Source organism: Motacilla alba, chromosome 3 (genome assembly GCF_015832195.1).
Source record: "Motacilla alba alba isolate MOTALB_02 chromosome 3, Motacilla_alba_V1.0_pri, whole genome shotgun sequence".
In the NCBI taxonomy this organism is placed as follows: Eukaryota; Metazoa; Chordata; class Aves; order Passeriformes; family Motacillidae; genus Motacilla; species Motacilla alba.
In genome coordinates this window covers 106549594-106566377 of record NC_052018.1, presented here as the reverse complement: position 1 = coordinate 106566377, position 16784 = coordinate 106549594, and the positions used below count along the sequence as shown (strand labels likewise).

The window sequence follows — 16784 nt, the reverse complement described above, 5'->3', positions numbered from 1 at the left end:
GATAGAGTTCAAACATGCACTTTTGGGTATAAAGGTGCAGCAAGATTTCTTGTTAGCTGGTAATTCTGAGAAGAATTTAAGATGTAAGGTACTATTCTCTGTCAAGGTCAGTCTTAAAGTTAGACCTGGTTGTTCAGGATGTTTGTTTAAATGAATTCAAGTAGGAGATTAAATGTTGCTTACAAAAACTATTGCATTGGGGTTTTTCCCTGCAGGCTTGTAGGTTTCATAATCTGTCGCTTTTCAGTCTTTTGTTTTAACTTGGATACTTTCCAGTTTTGAAAACTTATCTGTTTAAGAAAAATAATTAAGAACCAACTTGTTAAGTATCTCTTAACTCAGATGTTTTCTAGGTTGAATCATAGTATCATAGCACTTCTCCAATTTTCAAACTTTACTCTCTCCTAGATGATCCTCCCAGCTTGCCATCTGTGGGCAGTTTATTTTGGTAAGGTGGAAGGAAGCTGCTAGCAGCTCAGAGAACCTGTGCTGGCACAATCATGTGTCACTGTACTTGGAAAATGCATGATTAATGGTGTGATAACATCCAGTACAGCACTTTCCCAGCCTACTTTCACAGCTCTGTCCTCCCAGTGCTTCTTTCAGTGTCCTTGTTCTGGAAAACAGCAATTTTGTCTGGTGGTTGAAAACAGCTATTTGAGCAGTGTAAACACTTGGAAGGGTTAGCCTGTTTCTCAGGGATTTCTGATTCAGGGCACCAAATAGATCGGAATGGTGTTAGCTTTTTAACACTAGAAACATTCATTTGGAAAATGTAAATGGTTATAAGAAGGAAGCATGTATTGTATCTTTTATTCTGGAGACAGTTAAATTAAGGATGCTTTAGAGCAGTAGGTTGTGATGACCATTTTTTTGGGTGCAGTATAAAAAGCTGAGGGATAGATTTAGTACAGTTTCTTTCCAACCTGCTTCTTGAAAACAGGCACTGCAGAACTCTTCAGCAGTGTAGAGAGTCTCTTTTGGGAATTGTCCAAACGTATCACCTGCACAGCGACTGACGCAGTTCTTCATACATTATTTGATCCTAACAGTGCCAAGAGAAGAGGAAAAATACCTCAGACAGTGGTAAAAAAAATTACACAGTATTTAAAAGTGACTTTGTGTATTATTTAAGCAAGTGAAACAAACCAGCTCTATGAGTCACTAGCTGCATTTTAAAACATTTACAAACAAAAACCTAAATACGGCAAACCTCCGCTAGCCTAGCTCATAAATGAGGTTGTCCAGAGAGAGTCACCAGTGGTTTGTAATGCCCAGGGGCCTCAGGCAGAGTTCTTACAGCTCCTGCTGCTATGCTAGGTTAGATGGCAGCTTCACTGAGAAGGCAGTGCCCTCTTCACCACAGGAGCTGCTGAATCGACACTTTCCTCCCCCATCTAGTTCTGCACAACGAACAGACAAGATCAGCCTTTGCTAGTCTAACCTAACTGTTCCTTAACCCTTTTCACTGGGCACTCAAAATGAGAGTTTTGAGGAGCAGAATACTTCCACTGAGGTATCTGGCTTCAGAAGGTGATGTCTGCCCACAGCTTAAAGAATTTTTTTTTGTTTATCTTGAGTCAACCAATTAAACCAAAACCAGAGATGTGTATGGGATAGAAGAGGTAGATGCACTAGATCAGTAAGATGCAGCTTTTATAGCCTTTTTAAAAAATTTTCTGGTATCATAGCAAAGTCTGTAGTTTTTGTCAGACTGAATTTGTCTAGCAGATAGGAAGTAGCAGCTGGAAATGGGAGATAAGTATTTTGCACTGCAAAAGATATTTCAAAATATCTAACTGACAAGTCTTGAGATGAATGTAAGTGAAATATAGGACTCTCAGACATGTGATATTTAAGCTGCCTTTGAGATGCAGAATAACATTTTTGGTTAACCAGAAGGAATATATTCTAATACTCATTGCTGTGTTAGAGGAGATGTTTTAAATTTTTGTGGCTGTTTGCTTAGTGATTAGTAAAGGCAAAACAACAGCCAACATCATCTTTAAAGGTTCTTGGAGCCACAGATTACTTATAATTTTATGAAAAGGTCATCGACCACCAAAATACAATAAAAATGAAAGGAAATAGTTTACTAACTTCTCTCTGGCTACTGCTACATGTGAGTACATTATTGTATTCTGGCTGCAGTACAGTACATTCTTGGCAATACATGGAGACCTAGACACAAGCTCTGCAATAATAGCATTTCCTATATATTAACTTCAAAATTATAGTAATTAAGATGACTGAACAGCTTTCCTTTCAGTCATTAAAAGGAAAAGGGCATGAGGAAATGTTTACAACAAACTTCCTTGACAAATCCAAATAATGAAAAGAGTGATAAGAAATAACTAAGATCATAAAGTGTGTTTTATGTCCCATCTCAAATTTACATCTCTTGCTCATCAGCAGAAAAGGCTGAGCACCTTTGTGTGTCATCATCACGGGGGAGGAAAAGTTGTGGCAGGATGTGGTGCACGCTAAAGGCCTTGACTTCTACACTGAAAGCTCAGCAGACATAGGAGCTTAGGGCCAGGTTAATTATCAATCTGGGAATGTCAATGAAGTCCAAGGCATCACAGTAAAAAATAACCCTGATATCTTGGTAAACCATCTACATACAGTGCACTGTCTGCAGCTGAAAAGGGAGGCTTTAATTTCTGACCTTAACACAAACATCAGGTTTGTTTAATGCAGAAACAGGTAGTGTCACTTTGAAATCCATCTAAGGATGCTGCAACCTTAACCATTCCCAGCAGCCTCCAGCATCAGAAGAGTGTCCTTCCCAAGGGAGTAATGAGCTTTACAGACTGGAATTTTACCTTACCTCTTTGGACACTGAAGACTTCACTTTCCTGAAAGCTTCTTCAAAGTGTTTACGAGAAATCTTGATTTCTCCTTAAAGAACAAAGCATAACAAATGACTGAAATTGCAGACAAGTGGCAATCAAGTGACTGTTCCATGTATTTCAAGGCAGCATTCATGAAACCCAACTAACTGAATTCTCATAACCTTTCTGGAAGTGAATCCCCCAAATTCTGCTGCTTCCACTTCTGGCCTTTTTTTTTAATATAGATTCAATATTAAACTTCCCTGTTATTTAAGAAGTGTTTAGAAAACATTTTGCTATCATTCCAATTCTACTCAATTTCTAAGTAATTTGCTTTATATCATTGCTTTATCTGGCATTACACAGGAGTGATGAAAGCTTTCACTGCTACAACTCCCTGTGTTTAAGTTTATGCAAATTGCCTTTTTGACCTTAATGCAGCTATCCACAGTAATTATTCCTAATAATAACCTTTTGAACAGGTTTTCTTAGTATGTTAAAACATAAGCATACATCAAATAAGTCATAGATTCCTCTGCTCTCAGAAGGAAGTACCTTGTTTAATCTGGATTTAAAAATCCTAAGATGCCACTACATAAAGGTTAGCTACTGGCTAACACTATGTATGCACAGGTACCAGATATGTCAGAAATACAAACTGTAGTCTTATTTGGTGCATTCTTTTTATCTCTTTCATTAGGATGATTATTGCTTTTATTTCCACCTCTGCCAGATGAAATGGGATGTGCCAAAATGAAAACACTCTTAACATTAATATATTTTGAGTCCGAGTTGAACAAAAATCTTCTGCTCATCCAGTTAAAAACTAAAAAGCAAATGGAAGATACTAAATTAAAAATTAAATATACCTTGTCTAAGGCATTAAGCAGAAGAGCAAATAGCCTACAGTTATTATTACCTATGTTAAAGGTATAGATGAAGGTTAAATTTCACTGAACTAAGCATACAACCTCACTGCTTTCTCATCTCACTTCTCTGGAGCTCATGTTCAACATTCCTATTACCAGATAAAGTTACACCTGGAACATTTGAAGATGCAAGTTTAAAATATCAGGAATTTAATCTATTTCCCCAAGGAAATACTGTTTACAGTAAGAAAAAGGTTCAAATTGGACTCTCCCAGAAGACAGATGACTTTTAGACTGAGTCATTAAAACTCCATAAAACAATAAAGCTGCAAGAATTTAATTTTGCTTTCACTTTTGTTTTTAAGCATGTAATTTTTGAGGAAAATCTGCTAGGTAGCTGACCTCTCACTGCAAGTTAAGTTAGACTACTTCATGCTTATTATGTGATAAAAGCTTGTCCAAAGCTTGATCATGTAGAAAAAAATGTAGTCTAGAGTGATCTAGACCTTGGCTACTTGCTTTAACATACTTTGCCTCGATTTCTGATGACCAAACCATTTAGTCTGAAGAAATAGGTACAAATATTTTAATGTTTAAAACCATTTAGATTGTTAAATTAAAATAATGAAGTATATCAACAGGTACAACCTTTTAAAAATAAGACAATGTACTTAAAACTGTAAATACGAAATTGGAGTTTTCCTGTTTACATGGATGAGTGAGGGTATACATGGTTCCTATCAAACAAGGGCCAGATCTTGCTTTTCAAATTCAATTGCTAAGATGCAAAACTTTATTCTCACTTGTTAAACCACACTTGCTCTTCACTGCTCTAACAAAAAAGTCTCATAGATTCTCTGCTTAGGATCAGACTGCAGGTGATGTGGGACCACTGGCTATCTCTAATAAAAATGTACAAAATGGGTCATAATTTAGAAGGTCTGTATTTGTCACTACAGCTGACAGAGGAGTAAGACTCTCTCTATTATTTCTCCTACCCTGTACATTCTGTGTGACTAGATCTGTTTGAAATAAACAAAGATTAAGCTGAACAGGTAGGTGTGTTAGGATGTCAGTGGGAAGAAGGCACCAGGAGCACATGGTGTTCCAAAGTTTCTGAGGAACCTGACAGAAACTGCAGAACTGCTGCAGTAGGGTGGGTCCCACTCTGGCAGTGCTGCTGAAACCACTTTCATGCACCATCTTCAGTGGTTTGGAAAAGGGAGGCAGAAGTGAAACTCCAAGTTTGCAAATGACAGTGAACTTTTCTGGGCATTCAGTGCTGGCCCAACAATGAGGAAATCCCGGGGTGCTGCATAAAAGTGGAAATCTGCCCAGTTGTTAGGAATTTCCCCTACAAACTTCCATATCTGGCAATTCTCAGACCATACTAACATGATCAGCTTACCTAGGCCTGTTCAGATTAGCAGTAGAATTTCTGAATTCTCCTAAGAAATATCACAAAAAGGCTATCTTTACGTTGCGCTTTCTAAAAGTACCTTCAAGCAAACCACTGCCAAGTGTTAAAAAAAACCACACCCCTGGTTTTATTCCAGAGGGAAAATATCAGGTATAACAAGAAGTTGCAACAGTTTCTCCAGGATAGAAAGGAGCAGCCCTGATTGCAAAGGACTGACTGAGGAGGACACTCAGCAGCCAAGCAGAGCGTGGGAGGGGAGGCAGCCGAGCTTGTCCTGCTGAACACTGAAGGAAGAAAATCCCCAGTCTTTATCTTGAAGATAAAAATGAACAGGGTCTCAAATCAGAAACCACCTCACATGCTTTCATACCAACCAGGGCTGACATTTTGGAAACCCAAGGACAGTCCAAGCAAGCAGCTGCTAGAAACATGCAAATCAAGCTGTACATATATTATGGACTTGCTGGCTGCCTACACATTCACACAGTCAGTGCTTAGGCTGCAATCCTAACTGTGAAGGCTGAATTCAAGGGATGAGCAGCTTTGAATAAAGCCTGCTGTATTCTGAACAATAATAAAAACGATCAGGATAAACTCAGATATTTCTACCTCAAATCAAAAGTTTTAGCCAGCTACAGCAAGCAAAATGGGTAACCAAGTCATACAACAGGGAAGGTTTTTATAGCTCGGGGTTTTTTCCTCCTCTAGCTGAACATGCTTGTTGCCTCAGAACAGGGAATACAAACACTGTGCTCTGGTAACCTACTGTTCCTAAAAACCAGACAAGATTGGATAGGTTCTACACCAAAAAGAATCATTCAAAGCCATTAAAATACCAGTGTTGCTCTTAGAAATCAGAGGCATAATGAAAGCCTACAATATTTTCCAAGGACATAATCTGAAAAGCCACAATTCCATCTTAGCTTTGCATTTTGGCTTAAAGATAAAATAACAAACAAAATTACTGGGAAGAAATCTAAACAGATAAGCATTTTATATAAAAGTTTCAATCTGTAATTTAAAAATCCCCACAAAAATACAACTTAAACTAGCAGCTCAGACAGATAATGAAAGGGCAGAGATTGTACTTGAATCAATTTATAACTCCCTGTTAAAGTCCTGGCAAGAGGCACTGATGAGCTAAGCACCAAAGATCAAAAGTGGCACAGATTTTCCAAACTCCATCAGTGCTGGATGTACGTGCTCAGTTACACAACACAGCTGGGTGCCAAAGGTAGGAAATCAGGGAATGTGCAGTTTACATCCCTCCTCCAAATACATCAATTAGTCAATTAGTCTTTGGTAGTCACAGGGAAAATTGGCAAAGGGGTATTTATCTAGTCTAGAAAATAATCAGTTTATATAACCGTTTAACAGAAACTTTTCTTTAAGGTTGCAACTTTCAATTCTTTAAAAAAAAGAATTGTGCTGACTTCTGGCATAACCATTTTTCCTGTACCTTCCTCTACCTCCCCTTACGTGACTCAATTTTTGTTTGGCTCAGGAGTCAAGCAATCAATGACGTACAGCTTTCGCAGCCTTATGCTTGTCTTCAACTACTTTAAATACTTTCTATTCCATTTATCTTGTCATTATTCAGTTAAGATTTTCTTTTTAAAGCTCTCTTACCCTTCTTGCTTTGAGTTTTCTGCAGGGCCATTTCCTGTCTCAAGGCACAAATGGAAGCCTCACGCACGAGAGCTGAAAGGTCTGCCCCTCTAGGGATACAAACAACAGGTTATTTGGGGATAAATTGCTGTTCTGTTGATGGCATATAGAAAGACAAGACACCAAAAATGACATTAAAATTTGGTTGTGCTGTCACAAAGTTTCATCTTATAGAACACTGGAAAGAGGCCTGATGATTACGTAGTCTGCAACCTTCATTATTAGCCACAAATTAAGATCAAATTAATGAGGAACAAGGGAAGAGGCTAAACCCCCATTTTGCATCTTTGAAAATGCCAAAGGGTTGATTAATACTGTGCCACTTCTTGAGAATATAACTTCTTTTTTTAATAAATCTCCTGAGAGATTCAAATGAAATCCCTCACCATTACAAAAAGGAGTTGCTTAAAGCTGCATCAATAGTAAAGTTAACATGCTCTTAAAATAATAGTAACCACAAAACATGGTCAGATCAGTTTAAGTACTTCTTTCCAGTTTCCTGGAACTGGAACAGCTGGAACTTTTCACATGTCTTTCAGCTAGTGAAAGTCATCAAATAAAAAAAAAATTCAAAATTAACTCCCCATGCTTCATTTGGGGGTACTAGGCATAAAGTATTTAAAAATCAAAAATTAATCCAAATCAGATAAAACAAAGACCCCAAACAAACCAAAACCAAAGTCATCAAAACCCACAACAAAAACCCAAACATGCACACACACACACACACACAAAACCCCCAAACTCAAAATACAGATAAACCCAAGCATCGAAAAACCCACAACCAAACAACAAAATCTCAAACAAAAACCCCACAAAAATTCCATAACAAAAAAAAAACAAACCAAAACCCCCACACACTGAACAAAAAACCTCTGGACTATAAACCGGTGAGTGAAAGGTGTAGAAAGAAAAATTACTCATCTTTCCCAAGTAATACTGTGGCAAGCAGCCTGCCATAAACCTTATCTTTTGTGAACTCCATAAAAGCATTGAGCATTACTAAATTATTGAATAGCTTAAAGCTTTTTAAGTTTTATGGACCATAACTGCAAATTACTCTGACAGTTATGGTCATCAAGCTTTCCCTAAGCCACACCTTGCTATTCCCAAAGCTGAAATGGGCCCTCATTCCTTTGTCAAACAGATTGCTCTCAACTCTGTGACAGAACAAGTTGGTTATGGCTGCTCAACCAAATTGCTTTCATCACCATCGTTTATGGGCCCACAACTTAAAGAGGGCTTTTTGTTCCTCAGATGATGCAAGAATTATAAAATAAAACCAGAGAATACCAAAAGGCCTCCACTGTTCTGTATTTGCAATGTGAAGATTATTCCAGATGAAGAAGACTTTAGCATCCATATATTCCTACCAACTTCTTGGAAAAAAGCACAAGGGAAAGCAAGAAAAATACCCTAAGGGAAAATGTTTATAAAGTTAAGAAACCCTCTTAATAATACCAACAAAACACAGCTGATCATGCATCAAAGACTGCTGGCACTGCACATGAAGTATGAAAGTCAAAAGTAGAAGATACTCACGTGTAACAGTCACAGTGCTGACTGTAAGCAATTTCCTCCAGGCTCACATCACTGTCTAGGGGAGGCCGGGTGCCATCCTAAAGGAGTTGAGGTAAGAAAACATCTTTCTTTTTTTTTTTTTTGCATCTACCATCCCTTTAATCAGTTTCTTTAATCAGGAATCATACAGGTATTTCTCAAAAAGAGAAGGTAAGAAAACTTTCTTTTACATCTACCATCCCTGAAGTGATGAAGTTTCTTTAATCAGGAATCATGTAGGTGTCTGACAAGTTTCCTGCAATATCCACAAATATAAATATTTTTCAGCTCAAACTGCCAAGAAGGATAATCAGCCTTAAAACCATTTAATTAGGAAACGTTAAGCAATGGTAAATTTTAACTTGCCACCCACAGATTCGATTTTTCTCTAAGGAAATGATGGCCAGCCTACCCCAGGGCATTGTAACAACATTATTCCATATGTGGGCTTATTTTAAATAATAGCTGGTTGCTTCAGCAGCTTGTTTAGCTGAACTTCCTCTAGTTTTACTGTGTGTTGAAATCAAACAGCTAAGCAATAGGCATGTCAGTTTACTCTTTTCACCTTTAGGACTAAATTAATTGTATATCTTTTATATTCTGGATATAGATTTTCAAACTTAGAAGTTTTCCATTTAGGTTTCATAAGAGTTTAGATATACTGTAGATTTTTGGACACTACTTTTCTATATTATTACTGCTTCCTCCAGAAAGATTCCAGAAGTGGTTTCTTTTGTTATTATTTTTGCATCTCCAACAGCAAAAGTCTTAAATGACATAAATGGTATTTGAAACTAGCCAACAAAATTTCCAAACACTGTAAGCTTGGAGATCCTCCTGTTATCCTCAGACAACAGTGAAGTGTTATCATGATAGTACAGAGATTCAAGATGTCTCTTTGATCAAACAATATCTGAGCTTTGACAGGAAAGAACACTTTTAGGATATAATGATACATTTCTACCAGATACTCATTTGACAGAAATGCACAAATCTACATAAATATTTTCTGACTCCTTCAGAGGAGCTAAAATACTGCATACCTACAATACCTTCAAGAGAAAACAATAAAATGTATAGTACCTGGCAAGTTAAAACACTTGAATATTTAACAGACAGTGGAACAGTCAAGGATTAGGCAGAGTAAGGAAACAACCTTGACTGAATCTTTAACAGAAAGGGAAAAAATCCAAAATAACACCACAACAAAAAGATAAAGAAGCAGCCTGATTTGAAAACATCCTGAAAGGAGAGACTTTAACCTGGAAACAAGGAAGCTTCATACAACTTCATATGGGATACTTTAGTAATTCTTATAGGAAATTGCAAGCCAGAGAGATGCCTCCTCTGCTAAAAAGAAATGTTTAACCTGTTGCTTTGTGGAGCAAATACACTGGGCATTTGTTGCTCTCCCTGCTCTGGTGCCAAGCTCTGTGCAGCAGAGGAGCTTGCTGCAGCTTCCAGGAATGTTTGAGTACAGTAGTACATGAAACATGTGAAGACAGGCTTCTCTTGCATAATGTGCATAATTGGGAATGACTGATTTGTACAAGTTAACTGAAATAAAAGTCTTTCACAACAAAGTTTCGACCCACGTTTAGGCTGTCTTCCTGACAACCTGTTCCTCCCCCCAAGTCCCTTTTCTACCCCTCATTCTGCCTTTCTAAGCATCCATGTTTTCATTCAGCAAGGATTCAGTTTCCACATGCTGTGCATGTATTCCTTGGAGATTTCTGGGAATGCATGCCATCATTCAGAAGCCACTCACATCTGCACCAAACATTTTGCTTTCTCTGGCTTTGAGCAAATATGTTCTCAAATTTTTCACACTTCCTCACCTACAATACATGTATGAAATCTGACAAAAAATAAAGCATTTCAATTAATTTAACACATTTTCCCCTCTTCCTACTCCATGTTCTTTCAGATAACTCCTACACAAATTTAAAGACTTAACTCCTCATTCACCACAAGGATTTGTAATCCAAACAGCCAGACTATGTGAGTTAAGCATGCATGAAAGCATCTTGCATTCCAAAAAGCAAGATAAACAACATGATAACCAGCGACAGGATCCACAGAAACCAAGCTGATAAACACTGTGCAATGCATTCCTGCTGTCAAGAAGGCCCGTAAGCAGATAAGGTCACATCAAAGCTGATGTCAGCAGAAGACAAAAAATATTCTGGCAGTGGGATAATAAGAGGGTTACCACATCCCATTGCCACTCCTCTTGGTGTTATCCCAACAGGAAGATAGGATTGTAGGATTCTCAGGAGAAGGGAGCAAAGACACCTTTCAGCGACCTCGCCCAGGATTGATGGCAGTAAATGCAATTCTGAACTTGATTCCTGATGGGAAACTGCAAACAGTTCTTCCCAACAACCAGCTGGTCACTGACACACAAGAGGAAGCCAGAAGATGAAGTGAGGACTCACTACAGTTTTTTGTCCTCAGTGCTGCCCATGAGTGATCCTGCCCTTGCCAGGTGGGTTCCTGTATCTTGGTGGCTGTGAGAGTGTGAGCAGAGAAATCAGCTCTGTTTAATGCCACCTTTGCTCCAGTGAAGGGAGCAAAGCACCAAGCTCTGCTACACTATTCCCCTACACCCCTAATTACCTTGAAAAATAAATCTGGCTAAATTAAAATTGTGATTCCTTACAGTATTCAGAGATGTTACACTCAATTCCTCTCAACATCTCGTGAAGAACATTAAGAAGAGGGTTGTAAAAACTACTAACTGAAGTATTTCTGTAAAATCTAGAAACAACAAACTTGTCTACTGCAAACAGCAAATGGGGGAACACTTAATCTATTTTCATCCATGAAGCAATGCACAGAACAAATGAAGGATAGTCTAACATCCTGAATTTGTAGTGAGAGGTCACCCTGTGAACATCCATTTTGGCATGAAAGAACAGGCTGGAACAAGTCCTCACTTTCTGAATTCTGAATCAACTATTGCCTGTACACCACAACTTGAAGGTTACACAAGTCTGGATTATCCCTTATTACAAATACACTAAACAAATTTTGCCAGACTTCCCATAATGCAATCTTTTCTCTATAGCAAAGACTTTGTCTCCCTTGCAGCTCAAATCAAGATCTGATAGAACACCTGGTCTTAACAATCAATGTTGATCTACTGGAAAAAAAGTAGGAAATAGCCAAGTAATTCATATGCTTTTTATGTTCTTTTTTAAGGCCTTGATTCCTGCTGTGCCCTGCTAGGAGAAACACTCCCAGAATTCTACAATCCAAGTGTCTGAAGTAGCAGATTGTGCTGCCCACCACAGGGAGGACCCATGAAGGCACAGATTGTACATTTTCCACAATTATTTTAACATACAACCTTGATCATCACAAGCTTCTTTTAATCCTACAGCAAATTAGGTGTCACAACTACTGTTGACCAAATACAGATGGAGCTTGTGAATCATTCTGCTGAATGTCTGGAACCCCCCAAACAAGCTTACAAAACACTTCTAGGCCCATTACTCACTCAGATAGGAATCTTTTAAATAAATCTGTTCAAACTGTGACTATCAAGGCAGCAACTTCTATGTTGAACAGGTTTGCTAGGTTTGCTTTACTCCAGATTCATCAGCCCCTTGCAGTCCCAGAGCAAATTTAACAGCAGATGGCCTGAGGGATTATTTTTATGACCTCATGGAATAGCTGAAAGCACTTCATGAGACAGGATCCTGCAATTCTTCGTAACATTTACGAAGAATGTCTTACAGCATTCCACCAAGCTTCAAGATGAAGGATATATTTCCAAATACTCACTTTGGTGATGGTTTTTAAGATAGCAAGTCGATCTGCAGGTGGTGGCAAACCCACATAGAGTGTTTTATCCAGCCTACCAGGACGCAGGATAGCTGGGTCAATTATATCTTAGGGAGAAGAAAAACAGAAAAGAATTAATCCAGAAATGAGTTGCACCCTTAGGAATATCTGCACATGACAAGGAATACATGCATATTTGTACCAAGACTCAAGCATTTGTGCCATCACTGAAGCTCTGAGCATTAAAGCTGATTGGAAAAGTTTCATTTTTGTCAACAGGTCTCTAACAGCCAGGAAAATTAAGCCACAGCTGATCAATGATGGCTCATAAATACCAGTTTAATCTCTTCAGATAAGAAGACAACTCTCTATTTGGCAATACAGAATTAGAACATTTTGGCTGAGGAATTCCACATTAATTATTAGCAGTTTCTTCTACTGGAAGGAACTCTACCCAAAGGGACAATGACAAACCAAGCAGAACAGAGCCAATCACAACCAACCATAAGCAAACTTAATGTTATTGGTCATTTGTATTTCTACAACATAATGACTATCTGAATGGTAAAACAGGAAACCCAGGAAAATACCAAAAATAGCTGCAAAATACAGATTTTGTTTCCCAGGGAGAGCTACAGACTCCAAATTTATTATGTGTGGAGAAATAAGAAAACAAAAATTATCACAAATGTTTCTAGAAAACCATTCAAAGCTTAAGAGTAACAGAAATGTGTAGCTGCCTTTTAGTACCACAGGCTGTGATATACAAAATGTAATTAAAGTCAGTCAGGATGTAAATACTGACTATTGGAATAACAAAAGATACAAACAGGGCATATAACCTGGAAAAAAACTCAATTCCTGTCTGTATTTCAGCACAAACTGCCTGCATGATGTTTCTCAATGCTTCTTGATGCCCTACTTCCCCATCTACCAAAACCCAATAATGGTAATAATCTGTTTCACTAAGGAATTCTATGGAGTCACCATCCCTGGAGGTACTGAAAAGACCTGTAGATGTGACACTTGGGGACACTTGGGGTTTAGTGCTGGGTTAACAGGTGGACTCCATGATCTCTGAGGTCTTTTCCATCCTAAATGGTTCTGTGACTCTCTGATATCCTACATGCCACAATAAATTGAGCAGCAAAGTCCCAGAAGCACTCACAGAATATACAAAGAAATCTATACTTTTACTTTATTTGAAAGTATATAAATTATATGAATGTGCGAGGTAGCTACTGCAAGAACCTCTCCCTAAAGTGACAGTTGATAATTCCATCTAAGTCTAAAGCTGGAAATTATCAAGGCCTCCCACTGAAGATGCCAACACCCTGCATTGGCTCTGCCCTCCTGACAAAACAGAGCTCACAGACAAATTACTGCATTCCTGTACATTAAAGGTGAAGGACTGGAAAAAGTGAAGCTGCTAATCTTTACTGTACAGTAACAGACACCACCACGGCCCTAAAACAGTAGCAGGGAAGCTAAACTATCACTTTTTTGCAAATGAAATAAGTTTGCTTAACTCTGTCAACACTTGAACCACCTGATCCTACCACAGGATTGGTAGGATCCAGTCTTGATCCACTTTTTAAAGATGGGCATGGTTTTGTTCAAGTTGCTCTCTCAGTTATGCTTAAAGGACAACTCTTATCTTTTTCTTGAATAAAAGCTTTTTTCCCCCCTAGGATACAGCAGTCATGGGCAGAAACATCTATGGAAGAAAAATAAGCTAATGCAGATCCTAATGTGATGAGAATGGTGAGGGGGAAAAAAAAGGAATTACTTGTATTAATTTAATTCAGACCAGATGAAACAAGAGTTAAATAGAATCCCTGTTGTGGCAGGCACAGACAAAAACATGTTACTTATGCATCTGTGCATTGTTCCAGATGACACTTTGTCTTGCTTTTGACACAAGTGCACTTTCCTGTTTCTGTGTTTCTTATCACATTATTAACAGGAAACGACAAAGCTCACTCAAAGGATCTGTAACAAACACCAAAACAAATACTCTCAACAGGGTCTGCATTACAACACCAGGCACTTGCTGATTTCCCCATTCTAACATTCCAAAAATAAAGCATTAAATAGTATTTTAAAATATTAAGTTTGCTATGGAAAACACTGTTTCCATTTTGCACGCTGACAACATGGTACTTGCTATCTGTCCAACAATATGAAGGCAGCAATGTGGGCTGAAGTTGCATTCACCTTTTTGTATGGAAATTATCACACTGCCTGCATTCAAAAAGTTACCACAACTGACAGAACTAGATAAGCTGCAGCAATGGTGGTTTACAGCAACAAGACCACACCAAAGTGTGAAACACAGATCTACGCTCCCCATCTCCTTATGAATTTCACTCTTCTGGTTCAGACCTGGGCCTGAAGTTCTTGAAAACTCGTCACATAACCCAGAAAATTAATTTTTACTCATTGGACAAACACACTCATTAGATGCACTTTTAAAAGATGCACATTTAAAAGAACTGAATAAGGTACCCCTTTAAGGAATTTCAAAGCATTCCACCCTGGTAAATCGTAACACTCACTCCATATCTATTATCTTAAAACTTATCTAAGCAGAATAGAGTCAACTCATTTTAGATACATTTACCATTTTAATGAAATTAAGGCAGTTATTGCAGATACCTCTTTCAAAGCCCATTATTATCCCTCAAGCTGGAAGGAAAGTGAAGCATGGAAATGTGATGAAACAGCACTCCTTTTCCAAGCAGCTGTCTCACAGACAGAATATATTTCTACTGGGAGAAATGTTAATAATTTCCTGTTTTTCTGAGGTGGTCAATGGTGTTGACTGCCATTAGAAAACAGCAGTATAATTTTCAAAATAATCTGACAAAATTATATGAGAAGGTATTTACAGTACATCCATTCCCTGCTCTGTTTTTAAGGGTTCAAACAGGCACTAACCTCCAGAGAATGAAGTCACATTTCAGTTTGCTACACTGCTCTTCAAACTACTGCAAATTTTTACAGAATCATTATGTTCCATTGAAAGTATCTGTGCATGAATTCCTATACAGGGACATTCTATTGTTCTATAGTAGAATCTCTTAGTCCCACATTCATTTCTAGTTGATTATTCATGTCTCAGCTGCAGAGGAGCCACGCACATTTACAGAAGGTCAGTGCATGCAAGCAATGACAGCTGTTGCGTGAGTCCACCAAACTTCTCCCACGCTCTCACTCCAGCTTTTAAAAACATATTGGAAGTACACAAGATCTAGGCCCTCCTATTTGTCATGTTCTGAAATGCAGGCTCTGAAGCCCTGAAAGGTTTTCTGAGACTCCAGGTGAATGCTGCACTCAACAACTGAAGTTACTGTGAAAGGTACGCAACACTCAAGGGCTGCTGAAATGCAGAAATGTAATTTGTGTGAATTAGAACTATTATGAAAGAAATTGTTCCATGCCTCATGTATTAAGTGCTTTTCTTCGATCTTATCTTGCCTTTAATTCAGCAACATGTATAAACAGGTAAAAACATAAACAATGCCCAAACCCAAACTGTAACTATTGTTAAAGACCGGTGATTATTTTTTTAAATTGTGTTTCAAAACATGTGGTTCAGGTGAATAGCTCTAAAAAAATGATAATAAACTTGCCAACAAAAATAGAACTCACTGAAACTAGGACTGTGCTCAAAGGTAAGAGCAGAAGAGGAATTTTGCAAGAATTAATTTAAGAAAGCTAGAGAAAGAGGCCATGAATAAAAGCAAGACATCATCACAATTCATGTCCAGTTTAAAATCGCTGTCTTGTCTGTTCCCTCACATGACAAACAGTTCCCTAGATCCTAGAAGAAATGCTGCTGATGCCTTGGTCAGCATTTCTCTAAGGAGTTTATAATGTTCAAAGCCTGAGGAAGTAAGAGAAGAGCAGAAAGCAGCAGTATCCCATCCTGAAATTCAAACTGGTAGCTAGAAAGTTGTGGGAAATTATAGATTTCATTCAACAGTAGTGTTTGGCAGTTGTGTAGTTAGTCTTAAATTTGGGAAAGGAAGTAGGCTGGAAAATAATTTAATTATTCTGACCCATAAAGGTGTTAACAAGACAAAACATTTCTGCCTCTATTTTTTCCCCTCTCCCTCTAATAATACTGAGTGCTTTAAAAGTTTAATCCTCTTCAGACAAAGTCTGACGTGGATTCTGCATTTAGGTGGAAAGAGATTGACTTGGGAATACTGCATCCCTGCTAATTTAGAAGGAGTCAAGAAATACCTGCAGAGGACATTCAATGTCATTGAGTAAGTGCAAAAAACCATTCAAATATCCTGCTTTTTAGGGCATATCAAAGGCTTTTTTCAGCACGGCCAGAATAAGAATTACCACTTGCAGATTGTAGATGATAAACAAAGGAACCAATCTACTGTACAAAATGAGAGCCAAAGCCTTCCAAGTGTTTAAAGGCTATATAAAAAGAGAATTTGGCAGTTTTCAGCCATGGGGTATAAACCATCACCATTTCACAGTAATACACTGTCCCAACACCTCACTGCAACAGCTGTGCCAGGAATATACCTTGATGCCAAAAGTGGTTGAGCCACTGCTATCCTAACTACTCCTAAACAATAATAACAATGGCAATAACAACAATAATAACAACAACAGTAA

At 38.1% G+C, this 16784-nt stretch overlaps 1 protein-coding gene across 4 annotated transcripts in view; it reads right to left on the bottom strand.

Moving 5' to 3' along the window:
• Positions 1 to 780: 780 nt before the first annotated feature.
• The window catches only part of NVL (nuclear VCP like), a 40588-nt gene continuing 24584 nt past the window's right edge, over positions 781 to 16784 (bottom strand). For 3 of the 4 annotated variants that reach the window (XM_038131587.1, XM_038131589.1, XM_038131590.1), the window contains exons 19-23: positions 12141 to 12247; positions 8334 to 8410; positions 6753 to 6841; positions 2831 to 2901; positions 781 to 1045 (exon numbers count right to left, since the gene is read on the bottom strand). In XM_038131587.1, the coding sequence (XP_037987515.1) occupies positions 1001 to 1045; positions 2831 to 2901; positions 6753 to 6841; positions 8334 to 8410; positions 12141 to 12247 (389 nt within the window). In that variant the 3' untranslated portion in view covers positions 781 to 1000. The remainder of the gene's footprint in view (positions 1046 to 2830; positions 2902 to 6752; positions 6842 to 8333; positions 8411 to 12140; positions 12248 to 16784) is intronic. The other variant, XR_005256299.1, reaches the window with a different exon arrangement.